The 15,553-nt window shown below is 44.8% G+C and overlaps 1 protein-coding gene across 2 annotated transcripts in view; it reads left to right on the top strand.

Annotated features, from left to right (window-relative positions):
• The first annotated feature begins 4,811 nt into the window (after window positions 1-4,811).
• NXN (nucleoredoxin) overlaps window positions 4,812-15,553 on the top strand; it is a 142,365-nt gene continuing 131,623 nt past the window's right edge. The window contains exon 1 of one of the 2 annotated variants that reach the window (XM_074320598.2): window positions 4,812-5,318. In XM_074320598.2, the coding sequence (XP_074176699.1) occupies window positions 4,911-5,318 (408 nt within the window). In that variant the 5' untranslated portion in view covers window positions 4,812-4,910. The remainder of the gene's footprint in view (window positions 5,319-15,553) is intronic. The other variant, XM_074320599.2, reaches the window with a different exon arrangement.

Raw genomic sequence — 15,553 nt, 5'->3', positions numbered from 1 at the left:
ACCTGAGTCCTTCTGTTTTTCTGAGGAATAAAATAAATCATAAAGAGAACAATGATGGTGACTTCCCAAGTTCCATATCAAGTTGGTGCCAGAAAGATGGCAGAAGTACCACACTTCTCTAATCCATGAGGACAACACCTTACTTTCCCTTCCTTCATCTTGATCTCTGCCAAGTCTCACCTCTATTTTGCTCCTCTCACCTCTCTATCAAGCAATTTCCCTTCTCAGTGGGTCTGTTGCAAAAAATCCAACTTTTAAAACAGGAAAAGATAAAACAGATATAAAAACTGTAATATAGCATTGATCTACAGGTAAAATCTTGTACAGGGAACTCCCAATTAAATGGAATACATTTTTTGTGTAAATCAATTTTGATTCACATTTTGTGAATCAGTTATTTGAGTTATGTGAAGTTGGAAACCTTGTATAATCAAAATGTTCATTTTGTACTATTGTAATGGAATTTTGTGCTATTATAATGGAATTTGTATTTTATTATAATGCAATTTGAATTTTTGTGGGTGAGATATTTTTTCTTTTTCATTCTGAGATGTCCCGATTTACTTTAAATATTCTTTTCTTCACTTACAGTATCTCATCTTTTCAATACGTTCTTATTTGAAATTTCAAAAAGTGTGTGTTTCTTGGACTAGTAATAGCTTCCATATTTTTCTCACATCTATTTCCTTCAGTTCCCTTCCCCAAGCAATCTGTTACTATTTCTTAATGTCTTTCCAGATATATTTCATGCATATATAAACATTATTTATGCATATGTATATATTTTTTTCTCCCCTTAAAAATTTACAAGTGGTAACCTAGTATATCCCACCTATTCTGCATCTTACTTCCTCTTGTGCTACATCTTAGAGATATTTTATGTCAGTGTATGTGATGAGTCCAGGAATCAAGAGGTGGAGAATGAAGTGACATCGCTCACTATTACCCCAGTTACCCACTAGCAAAACTGGCTTCTCGTTCCCACAACCTTATGCTCTGCCGGCCTAGATATCTGAGTTCCAAAGGGAGGAGGCACAACATTGGTTTCATTGTACTGGAAGTTAAGGCCCAGTCACTTTGAGTTCCTCGTGCCTCTGAATTAATAGGTGAAGCAGGGAGTTACTGTGCTGGGTAGGGTGATTGATCCTGACTACCAAGGGGAAATTGGATGGCTAGTCTACAATGGCGGTACGGAAGAGTATGTGTGGAACATGGACTGTCCCTTAGGACATCTCTTAGTCATCATGCCCTGTGATTAAGGTCAATGGGAAACTACAACAACCTAATCCAGGCAGGCCTCCTAATGGCCCGGATCCTACAGGAATGGAGGTTTGAGTCACTCCACCGTAAGTACTAATTTTACATTACAGTATTGAAGTTGCAGGATATCAGGGAGAGGAGTAAACATCATTCAAGGACTTTACTTCCTCTTCTGGGGAAGGCATTAGTGTGTTTTTGGTTAAACACAGGACAGTTATACCCTGTTAGGTGGAATTATAATCCCCTTATTATCTCCATTTGGAGAGTAAGTATGGTTTAATGAGATGCACATGGAAGCCAAGTTGACAAGGCGGAGACTTGGGATGTTTAATTTTCTGTGTCAACTTGACTGGGCCGCGGGGTGTCCAACTATTTGGTTAAACATCATTCTGGGTGTGTCAGTGAGGGTGTTTATAGATGAGAATAGGTAGCCTAAGTAAAGCAGATTGCTTTCCCCAGTGGGGTGGGCCTCATCCAGTAGGTTGAAGGCTGAAGAGAACAAAAGGGTGAAGTAAGGTGAAGGTGAAGTAAGAATTTTCTCTTTTCACCTATCTTCAAGCTGGGACATAGGTCTCCTGCCTTCAAACTCAGACTCAGACTGGAACTTACACCATCAGCTCTCCTGATTCTCAGGCCTTTGGACTCTGATGGGAACACCGTTGGCTCAGCTGGCTGACTGTAGATCTTAGGATTTCTCAGCCTCCATAATCAGGTGAGTCCGTTCCTTATAATAAATCTCTATATATTGATTCTTGTTTCTCTGGAGAACAAAGACTAATACAGTGTACAGAGAAATCTCCTTTATTCTTTCCAATAACCAGATTGTATCCCTAAAGATGAAAGTGCCGTAATTTAATCATCCTCATTGATACACAATTTGGCTCTTCCCAGTGTTTTTCTAATTTCATCAGTGTATCAATAAATATCTCTACATAAATATCTTTGTGCATGTATGCTACTATACCCAAAGACCAAGGAATGTGATTTATGAATCTTAAAGGTGACAAATATATATTTGTTCTGTTTTATGACATCATGTACCTTAGAATACAACTTTCCAATAGGAAAACTCTGTAATGTATATGTTCTGTACAATGTCAGGCACGTTGTAGCTCCTTAATACCTATTTTAAAACAATAATAATTTTTAGAATAGCCAGTCGATTCATGGAACATAACTAGCTAAATACCAGTAGGGACATTCTCTTTAAGTGGGTCTCTTGAACGTCATAAGCAGAGAGAGTGCTTTCCACAAGCCAAAGGATGTTGGCTATTCTTTACAGGAAGCCAAATGAGTCTCCTTGGGCCTCTTCTTGTAACAAATACCCACTAGAATTATGATTTTGGAATCATTTCCATTGCAAATCCCCTCTTTCCACACCCCTTTAGAAGGCAGCTGTGATATTTGGCTTCTAACCAAAGCCTGCTCCACCAACAATTCTCTAAATTTTATTTATATTTCATGTGCAGTATGTTCAAACTCTCACTTTCCCAGGTGCCAGATGCTAGTTTGGACACACTCCAGTGGAAAGTGCTTTCCTGTAAAATAATAAAAGTAAAATGCTGAACAAACCTCCTCTTTATATCAGACTTGCACCTAGTTTACCAGAGTTAAGTACTCTAATAATGACTTCACTATTTTCCCAAATTTACAATCCCCCAAATTCCCTCTTCACCTACCTCCACACCAAACTGTCCTTTGGCTTTTCCATAGGACATAAAAGCTTATAGTCCTTTCACATTTCATCAATGTTCATTTGAAAATGTCAGAGTGTAGGAATCTATCTGTCTCATATGCTTTCGGTGGTGCCTGATATAATCCATATTTATAAGCCGAATGTCAGATATGGTTTGGATAAGAAGATATAAAGCATTAACCCATTTACAGGATTTTTGAAGCTATCTAATAAGTTAATATCTGTTATGTTAATAGCTTTAACATGTTTTCACCAAAAAGGGATGCTTTCTGCACAGGCACAGAATTTTGGCATGACACTCTAGAATTTGCCTTTGTAATAGCGTGCTTGCCTGCTTACAGGCAGTCCTCAGTCCAAAGATCCCTACTTGTGAAATGAGCCGCGTTAGATGGATACTAAGAAAGTGGATATACTTTTTAGAGATTTGCCAATCCACTCTTGGCTTCCACCTCCACCTCTTTCACAGGCTTATGTGGTAACATTTCACTGAGCTGAAAACCAGTACAATTCCTTGTTCCATCCTAGAAAAACTGAGAACCTTAGGCATAAAAATTTATGTTTGTGCCAAAAGCTTGCGGCTACATTCTGAGATTTAAATGAACTCCATAAAGCGTGCTATGATGTGTGTGTGTGTGTGTGTGTGTGTGTGTGTGTGTGTGTAAAGCCGCTATAAAATAACAAAAATTTCTGCTTGGCTGCCAAGTATCTCTTTTCACATATTCAGCTCTGGTAGATCTCATTTTCTTTTTCACTCTTTCCATTAGATGGCGGTAGATGCCCAAGAAATAACTTCCGAAAGGCTGGTAGCGGGCGGTGAGAGGGGCGTTTATTCCTTTCACCCGGTTGTGGGTAACAGAGCTGACACACATTGAAAGTTGTAGATTGCGGGTGGGCATGGTATACATTTGATTTTTTCGTGTGTGTGTGTGTGGGGGGCCGACTTGCCACAGACCACCTGTTTAATCTAGGTTCTGTCTAAGCATAGGATAGCATCTTGCCAGCTGTCAAAAAAAATCCCTAGAATTTTTCTCAACTATCAGCAGACCTAAGCTATGGAACCCATTCAGGAGAGCAGCCAGTATTGATTTAAAGATGCTGCGGCATCTGTTGAATACATTTGTGGAGAAGGAAGAGAGCCACTTGTTAGTGGGGAATGGCCACTGCGACTTGCGGACTGAAATTCCACAGTGCTATCTGCGATCAACCCACACGTGTTTATAGATTCCCTCACGTGTGCCTAGCACCAGATCAGAAACTACACAAGAAATATGAGGTGGCGTTTTCCAGTCTTCTCATAATAGAAAACACAAAACATACACACAGAGAAATAAGTGCCCAGCAAGACCTCGCCTGAGAAAGTGATACTTGGGTGGGGAAGATGCTAAGTCCTATGAGCATTAGGAGAGGTCAGTGGGGGTCGAAATGGCCAAGGGTCAGGCTTTGTGTAGGGAGAGAGAGAAGGAAGAGGGGAACAAGAAGGGGTAAGAGAACTCGGGTCGGGATATCGTGGGAATCTTTGGAAAAGTCCAGAGAGAACTGAGAATTTGGGAGGGGAGAGGAAACCGAGGGAGAGGTGAGGCCAAGTCCCCAGCCTCAGAAAGGCGGGCTCAGCGGACCCGTCTCTTTTCTTTACTCAGGCCCCGGGCATTCCCGCCGGAGTGGAGCATTTCCGGTCAGCTTCCAGCCAAGTCTGTCTCTCAAGCACTTTAGCCACGCGTGGGAAGCCGGAGCCCGGTGCCCCCACTGCGGGCAGTACCAGGCGGGACTGCGCGGCCCCGGACGACCACGGAGGGGGCGTGGCGAGGGCTGGCGGAGGGGGCGTGGCGTGGGCGGGCACGGGTGGGCGGGGCTCTTCTCTCGCCGCCGCAGCTGCCGCCTCCGCCCGCCGCGCGGACTGAGGGAGCGGGGTCGCCGCCGCCTGCACGCCCGCCTGCCGGGGCTGCGGTGGGCCAGGATGTCGGGCTTCCTGGAGGAGCTGCTGGGGGAGAAGCTGGTGACTGGCGGCGGCGAGGAGGTGGACGTGCACTCGCTGGGCGCCCGCGGCATCTCGCTGCTGGGGCTCTACTTCGGCTGCAGCCTGAGCGCCCCCTGCGCGCAGCTCAGCGCCAGCCTGGCCGCCTTCTACGGCCGCCTGCGGGGGGACGCGGCGGCCGGGCCGGGGGCCGGGGCCGGGCCGGGGCCGGGGGCCGGGGCGGCCGCGGAGCCGGAGCCTCGGCGCCGCCTGGAGATCGTCTTCGTGTCCTCGGACCAGGACCAGCGGCAGTGGCAGGACTTCGTGCGGGACATGCCGTGGCTGGCACTGCCCTACAAGGAGAAGCACAGGAAGGTGAGCGGCGCGGGCCTCGTCGCTCCCCCGGCCTGGGTGCGCACCCCGCGCGTTCCCTGGAGCCAGGTCCTCGCCGTCCCCCGCCCGCCCCCCCCCCCCGCTATCCCCTCTGTCCCTTCCTCCATCTTTGCACGCGCTTCCCCTCCTGTCCCTCAGTGTCCCCTTCCTGTGTCTGTGTCCGCTCCCCATCTCGGGACCCCGCCGGGTTGGGGCTTCCGCGGCTACTCCTCGGTGCCTGTGCCAGGCCGCATCCGCGGGGGAAGTTTGACACCCCTCTGTCCCTGACCCTGGCTTGTGTCTTGAGGAGTCAAGAGCTCGGTCCCCACAAGTTGGGAGCCTCGCGTAGAGAGTGGCTTCGCTTGGGGGTCCGGACTCCGTAACCCCTACCACGGACCAGAGGTGCGGGGAGGGGCCGCTTCCTTTCCTCTGCCACTGGACTCCCCGCGATACCTGTAGTGGGTGGGGGAGGGCGCTAGCCCCCTACCCATAATGCCCAAACCAGGAAGTTTTCTTTCTTTCCGAGAGAAATCTGCTTTCCTGGGGCCCTCTACCCCTGTGACCCGGGACTCGGAGGCCGAAGTCAGACCTCCCTGCGCCCCAGGGAGGCGGCAGCTGACCGTGGCTTTGGGCGAGAAGGGAACTCACTCCTCTCCCCTTATCCCTCTCTCCGCAACCCCCCTCCCCCGCCCCCGCCCCGCTGGCTGAACTAGTCACCCTGGAGCTTTTCATTGTCTGACTGTCCATCCATCCTCCCCAGATGCCTCCCAGGAACAGCCACAGACCAGTCCTTGCAGATCTTAGTTGCTTGGTTGGTGGGCCACTGTCGTATTGGCATACTTCGAATTAAATGCTGAGCTGATCCCATAGGTGCAGATTGACCGGAAGAACGAGGATTTGGGGAAATTTATACTTCACTGTCAACTTCTCATTCCTCCCAGTTTGCTGCTGAAGTTAGTTTGGGATTTGAGTATATTTGTTGATTGAAGGTGTCTTTTGATACAACGAATCCAGGAAATTCTGTCATGAATCGAAGCAGAAAAAGTTTTTTGGGCTCTCTTGCTTAATTAGTATGTCTGATGCAAGGTGTGAATTCAGCTCCTTCCCTTTCTGAGGAGAATCTCAGTTTATGGACAGAAGGGCTGTTCTGGGGGCCTTTAGGTTGCCCTAGAGAGGATGGTAACGGCATGCCATGTGTTTCTTTTATGTGTACAGAACCTTGTTGAGAAGCATGATTTAGATTGAGTGAGAGCAAAAGGCTTATGCTGTGACCCCAAATGTCTTGAGTAAATCATCCACTCTGAAACAGCGTAAGGTACAGACTTGGGATTTAAAGCATGAAATACAGTTTAACAAATGCAGTTTATACATTTAACACTGGGAAAACATGGGCTCACTAACCACACGGAGGCAAAACTTGGCACTTTAACCACTTTTTAGGTGATTTTGCCCATATTTGATTTATATGTTTGATAGTGCATGGCCTGTCCTTTTTTGCTTTAAAAAATGGGAACCCTTTGTTTTCCTTAGTGGTTATTTTTATGATCCTTTTGGGGAGGGGTGATGTTCAGAAAGTGATTTACCAAAAATGTATTTTCATTGTTATGGTAAGTTTCTATTGTAGACCAAAGTCAGCCTAAAATAATTTACTTATTGGGCACTACCAGTGATTTCTAGCTTTTGCAAATGTACCGTGGTGGTAAAACGTGACAGACCTAAGGCTTATTGTTGTGTTTTTCACAGCGGGGGAAATTTTTGCTGGATAGTAAAAATATGGAGCAAATTGAAATGTTCTGCAAGCACATAAAGCTTTTTCTGAGAAGAGGAGAATATTTGATATGACATAGGCCATGCCTGGTTCTCTATGCCCTGGCCAGTCCCTTTGCATGGAAAAAGTGGTCTGTGGCTCTAGCCTGGACCTATTGATTTCACCAGTACAAGAGTCTGGATGACACAGAGCAGACACTCATTTGAAAATACAGTTCAGAATGCTGCACATGCCTAAACCATGGTGTGTGAGCATTTAAAATTTTCATTTTTTGCTCAGAGTTTTTCTGACTCACATCCTATATAGTTCACTTTGTTCTCTAAAGTGAGCCCAGTTTTGAGGACATAGTTTCTGCTCTTGGAGGTTCGTGACTAGGCAAGTCAAGATCTGATGCCAGAACCATTCTTACTCAAAGGTGATACAACCAGGTAAAAAGACTCCAGCTGTGTTTCTTATGGAAAACACCCTCTTGGATATTACAAAAGCTGTGTACTCACTTTGAAAAGAATTATTTCCCCCCTTGAAACCAGAGATACAGAACAAATTCCTTTTCTGTAATTTTGAGTTTTCGTCTATCTTGTTTGAAATTGGGGTGCTTAGAAGTCTGTGAGCTTTTGATGCCAATTCCATGATAAGGACAGTTGAAAAGCGCCCCTAGTTCAGGGTGCTGGGTGGGGGTGAACACTTACCTTCTTGTTGATGGACTCTGTCCGCGTTTCACCAACTGTAAAAATAGATTTAAAGAAGAGAATTTTGTTTTACACTGAGGAGAAACCAGAGTTCCAGATTACTACATTTTTAACGTTCTCATTAACATTTGTTCTTTAAAACCATTCGTATACTTCTTCCCATTGGGATAACAAAGAATATGGTTCTAATTAGTTATTGGCTGGCATTTCTGTAAAGAAAATTGAAAAATTATGGTGGGGGAAGAAAATGCCGTGTGGTATTTCTTTTTTTCTTTTTTTATTAATTTCCCCTTTCTGTAGTAAGAAAGTCTGGGGCTGACTATGTATGTTAAGCCTGCATTTTGCCTGGCTCCTCTCACCTTGACTGGAGCTGTGAGAAAACAGCAAATAAAAGGATTCCAGCATCTTTTAAAAAAAATTCTTTAAATTTTCTTTTTTCCTTTTTGCGTTATGAAAGACAATGACAATAAAATGTTAACAATGGTTTCTGCTTGCTTTAGTGGTAGGTGCGAAAGTAATTGAAGCTTCGTTTTTTGGCTTCCAACCACACACATATAAATAGCTGTCTAGAAATTGTAATTAGATGATAATAGAACTTTGAGTGAATTTGTAGGAGCCGTTTTGTGAGGAAGCATACTCCTGAAGTTTAAGGCAGTTAGATTTCTTTTAAGAAGCAGGTTTGTTTTTTGTTTTGTTGGTGGATTTTTCAAATTTCTGGGAACAGAGAATGTGATGGATAGTTGGAAAGTGGTGAAGAGTTGGACTTGTGGGATTTGACCTATCCCTTTCGATTAGTGTAAGTTACTTAACTGACAGAACTGGAGAGCTGATCTCCAGGTTTTTTGCTTCAGCATCATAGAGGATGAGAGCACTGGTTTTGGTCTTAAAGCCACAGGACTCAGCTTTGCCTAGGCTGGATACCTGATGGGAAACAGTTGGTCAATGAGGGTGTGCTGACATCAAAGGGTACATACAGGACCACTGGTCTTGTGCTGGACAGGTTTGCTGGGGTCTGGCTTGGTCCCAGAATTTCCTGGCTGACAGGGGAGGAGAAAGTGGGAGAGCAGCAGAGTCAGGGGGCACTGGTCTAGCACCCCTGGTCTGTCTGCTGCAGCCAGGGGAAGCGGAATCTTCCCGCTTCCCTATGTCTGTTGCTTGCTCTGCAGGGTTCTTTTGGTTCAGACTAAATCAGAGGCTTGGCCTAGACTTCACCTGAATCCCTTTGGTTCTTTGGATGAGGCAAGACTTGGTACCAACGCAATCTTACAGTTCCATGTCTCTCAACTCTTCCTCCCTTAACCCAAATAATGTAGCCACTAAGGAAATGATTTCCATGACACTGACAGACCACTTTTGAAGTGGTAAAAAAATGGTAAAAAGGCAGGGCTTTGCAGATTGGGGTTTTCTCTCTTCATATAAGGAGCCTACACCAGCCCGGACAGGCTCCCTCTCTTGCCTATGTTTCCAGGATTTGGAAAAGACAAATCGTGTAATAAAAGACAACAGTCCAATGAAAGTAGTAGGAGCTATTTTCCTTGAGAGGCTTTTTCCTTGTTCCATTATTTGTAATGTGTTTTTTAATCTCATTTTTCTTCTCTGCATAATGAAGCTGTCTAGTGTAGTGGCTAAAAATAAAGATTCTTGTCTCTCTGCCTGAGTTCAGATCCTGGCTGTACCATTTGTTGGCTCTGCGACCTTGTGCAAATTATCTTACATGACTGTCCCATAGGTTCCTCGTCTGTGGAATGGAGATGATAGTAGCACCTGCCGTATGGGATTGTTCTAAGGTCTACATGGGATAATATATACGTACCTGGCATATAGTAGGTGCTCCGTAAGCGCTAGCTATTATTTCTTAATAAATTATCATGAAATTTAGTAATCCATCTCCTGGCGTGAGCCTTTGGAATATATCACATTACAGAATCGCAATACTGTTAGGAGGTGTATTTTTTAACTTTTCAAACAAATGACTTACAAGCATACAAGGGGATAGATAGGGTGAAGGAGTTGAAAGATTTGCCCTAGAAGAGAGGATATGTGAGGAGAAAGACCTAGAAGAATGAAACAAAAGCAAATGAATATATTTTTTTTTAATTTATTTTTTAAATTTATTGGGGTGACAATTGTTAGTAAAATTACATAGATTTCAGGTGTACAATTCTGTATTACATCATCTATAAATCCCATTGTGTGTTCACCACCCAAATGAATATTTTTTAAAAACCCAACTGTTCCCTTAAAGTGTTGCTAGTCCTGATATTGACTGAGCTCCATACTTCTATTTGCCAGTGAAACAGAGACAGCAGCTCCATGAAGCCCAGGCACGAGGAAGGGTAGTACTAGAAGACGACGAAGCACCCTTGTTGAGAGAGATTAATTAGGTACTTGGTGATGGTTTAGTGGCGTGCCGATGCTATTGGGCGTGTCTTCCACCCATCCTGGCTGCTTCAGTCTGGGCAGCGCGGAGGTTTCGGATTTGCTGCCTTTCCACGTGGGAAATGGACCCTGCCGGGGTCTCGGAGCAGCAGAGACCTCACCCCCTCGCATGGAACCGCCTCCCTTCCGAGCTCTGGAATGCTGGAGGATAGGTTTGCTTAGACTTACAGCCATTGCGAGTTCAGTACTTGTCTTCTAATTAGCGGCAAAGGCCCAACTGACGAGCTGTCCACAAGTTTTTGCTAATTGATTGTCTTCTGGTATGGGTTGGGATGTAAACCAGAGCCCAGAGGAAAGCCGTGTTTTGAGGTTACAGTCATTGATTTTATTCTATAGTTTTGTTCCCCCCCCCCCCCCCCACACACACACACTCTTTTTTATCACTCTTCCTTTTGGTGTGAGTCCTTGTTTTAATATCTGCCCTGTGAGAGAGAAGGCTTCTGCTGTATACAGCTGGCTTGGGGGATGAACCAGTCCCTTGGTGGGAGGGGGTCTACTTTTATGGTGATAGGGCTTGGGGCTCCAGCTAGCCTCATGCTGAACTAGACGGGGCTCCTTCCTGCACGATGGATAACGTTGCAGGAGGAAAGCGTGGAGGCTTGGCGTAGGATGTGTTTTCTCACGTTCTGAATTCCCAGCGGTGCACGGTGTTAACCACCAGGGTGCTTCGTTTTCTGTATTTCATTAATTTACCATTATGCTTATTCAGAGGCACTCAAAGACAATGGCTATGAATGTAGAATCCTTTTGCTGAGCCCGACTTTCATGAAGTTCTTGCATCGGTTGCTGGATTCCTCGCCATTCTTTTCAGAGTTAATAGTTCCTGAGTCTCAGGAGTCCTTTGTTACTCTCTTCCACCCCTCACCTCCAAAGGCACCGAGTCTTGTTGATTTGAGTGCCTTCATTGCTCTCGACTCTGACCCTTTCTGTCTATCCCTGTCCCTGCTGCTTGAGTTCAGGTGTCACGGGGAACTCTGTGCCAGCAGCCTTCTCCTGGCTGCTCCCTGCTTCCAATCCTGCCTCTGGAAACAGCATTCAAGACCAGCTTCTCAAACCGTCTGTAGACAGTAATCCGTTTTGTGTTGTTCATTTCCAATCAGTCACAGGCCAATACAAGTGGCCCTGCCACACCTGAGTTCTGTGCAGCCTGAACCACATGCAACTGCCCCCCGAGTTAGCGACGCACAGCTGGTCTCTGTCCTGGTCAACAAGATGCGCCCACGGATTACAAGCTTGGGGGTTGCTGTGAACAGTTCTAAGTGCTCCATCTCAGTTTCTGTGCTTGTTGCCTTGTGGGCCAGTGGCAAACAACTCATGGGCAGGTACTGGGCTGCAGACCCACCTGGAGCAGAGCTGCCCTAGACTCTCCAGAATGGAGTACGTCCAAAAAGATAATGTTGATCGTGTCATTTTCCTGCTTAAGAATTCTTCAGTAGTTCTTTTTTTTTTTTTAAGTTTTAAAAATAATTTTTATTGGGGAATATTGGGGAACAGTGTGTTTTTCCAGGACCCATCAGCTCCAAGTCAAGTCATCGTCTTTCAATCTAGTTGTGGAGGGCATGGCTCACTGGCCCATGTGGGAATTGAACCGGCAACCCTGTTGTTCAGATGGCCAGATGGCTCTAACCAACTGAGCCACCTGGCCGCCCCAAACTCAGTAGTTCTTCATAGCCTTTGGGGTCAGGTCCAAGCGCTAGAGCACCTGACTGTTCGCCTGCCTCATCTCTCACCTCTGCAGTGTTTTCTATCTCCTCCCATCTAGCTGAGTTTGGCGCTGCTACACTCTGTCCTGGTTTCCCTGCTCTAAGAAGCTTTCCTGTCCCTTTTCCCCAGAGGTGAGATGTTTCTGTGATAGATCGCATGCACAGGTGCCCCAGCACTTAGCCTTTTTCATGAGACAGTAAGCTCCTTGAGGACAGAAACCAACCAAAAGGAGCAGGAGATGATCAGTGTTCAGCTGAGAATTGGATAATATAATTACAGAAGGCAGGCGGGCGACTTTTACATTGGAACTTGAAAGCACGGTAGTCTCCACATCCTGTGAGTTGGAATGTGCACTTTCACTATTACTTAGCTTGATTTTAAAATTTACTATTAGAGTTGGGCCTTAATTGAATTGTATAATTGTATATACCCACAGCCTGTGGGTGTCTTTGTTTTTATTTCTTAACGAGTGCTTTAAAGAGCACTTAACGGAGCAAATGGATGCGTAACTGCATTGCCCTGTAATTCTGTGCTTAAAAATAGGAAAGACTCGACTCTATTTTTGAAACGTCCGTTAAAATAGTCTCCTATCTGCAGACCTATCATTCCATGCTTTTATAGTTCATACTTCATTTGTGTTTCTCTAACATCTTCCTTCCAAGAAACTCAAAATGCATGCATATTATGCCTTCCAGCAACTAGTAATCAGAAGATATTATGCTTTTTAACTTTTCAAAGTATGTTCAAGTTGCAGAATTGAAGCAAAGAGAACCGATTATTAGATCAGGGTCACAGTGTTGGATGAAAGGGCTCAGCTGAACTCCTGTAAATTCAACTCGGTCTTTTCTGTTCGTGAAATTGTATCTTAAAAATGTTCACATCAAACATTCTCCACGGAAGAGGAGGGAGCCGAAAGTTCTCTTTTCACCAAATGGCTTTTGGCGTGGATTCACTCTAGATCTGCATAGACTGAAATAAGCTAGAGGTAGTTTAACTGCTTAAAGCATTTGCTGTTACTTGGAAGACAGGACAGTCCGAACTTCTTTTCTGTCGCTGCCTTTGGTGGTGGTGGTGGTTTTTAAGGGTCTTTTAATGATTTGCCTTTTTATTTTTTCCCCAAGATCAGCTAGTGCAGTGCCCCCAGCTCCCCTTCATCCTATGCAAAGCCCGCCGGCTTCTTTAGTGCTTTTGTTCAGAGACAAAATTGAACTTCAGGTATCCTGCCGAGATCCTAGGACTAAATCAGTCCTCCCTTTTATGAGGTTTTCAGAAACTGCTGTTCTAACTTCCAGTGAAATTTCCAACATGTGCTTTCTGCTTTATGACAAGTAAGAGGTATAGTAATTGAAAGTTGCTTGAGTGCTGTTATTCCGGAGTGAAACCCCGTAATGGAAACTTTTGTTCTGTGGCATCTGTGATTAAAAGCAAACATAAATTTTCTGCTGCTTGCACCAGATATACACTCTTGGACCAGATAGACAATGTATTTTTGTGTGACCCACTCTTCAGAAAATCCTTTTGAAAAAGCAATGGAAGCCTAAAGTTCAGCATTCCTTTCTATCACATATCACCCACTCCCCATTGGATTATTTCGATGTAGACACCAATTACAGGTAAACTCAATAACAGTCCTACGGTTAATAATGCTTTTATCTTGGATCGTTGTTGAATAGCCATAAAAGAGGGTGTGGTGCGTTTTGCCGTTCAAGGAGTAGGGTTTCCCTCTTTGTTTTCCTAGGAGAATTTTATCCAGATGAATCGGTTTTACAGTTTTTATTTGTCTTTTTTGGTCAATATCCCTGGGATAAAAATCTGAATGGATTTAGTCTGTTTAAAATCAGAAGACGTTGCCCTTTTTTTTCTTTTTAAATGAGATTAGGTCAAGACAGTTTGCTTTTGATCGTGGTGGCTCACAGCACAGCTGCCTCATCTGGTACTCATTTTTCAGGGTTTGATGTGAAATATAAAGATTGGGCAGAACAACGTGCAATAGGGAAAAAAATCACAATTTTACCTTCTGAGCTCTGAATGGCAGTGCATGTGGGTGTGAGGGCAGCGTTTTTTCAGCTCTGGGCACGAGCTTGACTGCAACTTAAAGCATTATATCCACAGACCTTGAAAATTACTCTGTTATTGTAAGTGGATGTTTAAAATCTGTTGCCTAGTAGATAAGACTACGGGCTCTGGATCTGGTTTTGAATCGTGTCTTCTTCACTTTCTAGCAGTGGGATTTTGATGCCAGTTACCCAACCTGTGTCTCCAATTCCTGGTCAGTGAAATGGAGATGGTAGTGCCTACCTCATAGGGTTGTTGTTAGGGTGAAATGAGCTAACATTCAAAAAGTGTTTAAAACAGTGCCTGGTGCATAGCCAGTGCCATTTAAATGTTTACCCCAGGCACTTGGATTTCATTGCATATTTTATGGTTATTCAGATTACAGGAGAAAAGAATTTTCAGCTTTTTTTTTTTTTTTTTTCCTTTCTCTGTAACCCCCCTCTACCCTCAGCTCCTGGTTCTTTGCATCTTGTGGCCTATCACATAATCTGGTTTCCCTTCAGTTTCTTATTAGTTCAGCAATAATTACTTGTCAATCGTTGATTTGAGGACACATCCATGTCTTTGAATGTGGGTGTAAATCTAGACCCGAATTGGGTGCTCAGTTGTACTTGCTCTACTTCCATTTTCACTTTTGAGCTGGGAGAGAGTAAGGGAGAGATACTGGTTTATGCATATTTGTTTTAACTTTTTAGTATGGAAAACTTCAAACATCGCACAGGTAGAGAAAAGAATACAGCGAGCCTGCATGTACCCAGCAACCCAGATACAATGATCGTCCGCTCGTGGACACCCCCCTCCAGCTCCTCGCTCGATTACCTGGCAGTCACTCCTGGACATCATCATGTCTGTTTCCTGAACAAGCGTTTCACTAAGTAACTCGTTAAATACATAGATAAATAACCACAGTGTTAGATCATACCTAAGAAAATCCAGTCATGCCTTAGGATTGGCAAATAACCAGTCAGTATTCAGATATCCCCAGTTGCCTTCTAATTTTTTTCAGGTTGGTTTTTGAATGCAAATAAGGTCTATACACTGCATTTGGTAGCTATGTCTCCAAAGTTTCTTTTAACTTGTAGTTTCCCCTCACTATTTATTTGTTATTCCCGTCCATTTAAACTGTCTCTGGGTCTGCCCCCTTGCTGCATTCCAATCGTTTTTTATCCATCTTTTCCCCGAATCTAGGTCTATAGAATTTTGACTCCTGGGCTTGAAAGTGCTCTCGTCGCCTGTAACTGGGAAGTCCAGGTGGAGGTTGCCTGTGGGCACGGGTGGCCCACATGCTGTCCTCAGGACAGGGGGCCCTTCTCCGTCCCTGTGCTCTGCTTGTGTCTGTGGGGTACCTGACCCCTGGCAGACTGTTCCTCGGAGTGACAGGGCCACTAGCAGCTCTGGGTTTGCTTCTGGTCTTCTCAGAACCCCCACAGGAGGCCAGCTTGGTCACCCTCCCATCCCAGAACCTGTCCCCATGGCCAGAGTGTGTAATCCTTGGATTGGCCAAACCTGACTCACATCCACGCCTGTGTAGCCAGAGGTGGGCTCACACAGCAGGTGGACTGAGCATCAGGAGGACGGACGGCGGGAGCAGGGGGCACTTGCCAAGCAAAGTGAGGGTG

Source organism: Rhinolophus sinicus, chromosome 12 (genome assembly GCF_057876585.1).
Source record: "Rhinolophus sinicus isolate RSI-liver-muscle chromosome 12, RSI-T2T, whole genome shotgun sequence".
In the NCBI taxonomy this organism is placed as follows: domain Eukaryota; kingdom Metazoa; phylum Chordata; class Mammalia; order Chiroptera; family Rhinolophidae; genus Rhinolophus; species Rhinolophus sinicus.
The sequence above is the reverse complement of the archived record's forward strand: the minus strand, read 5'-3'. Positions and strand labels throughout refer to the sequence as shown.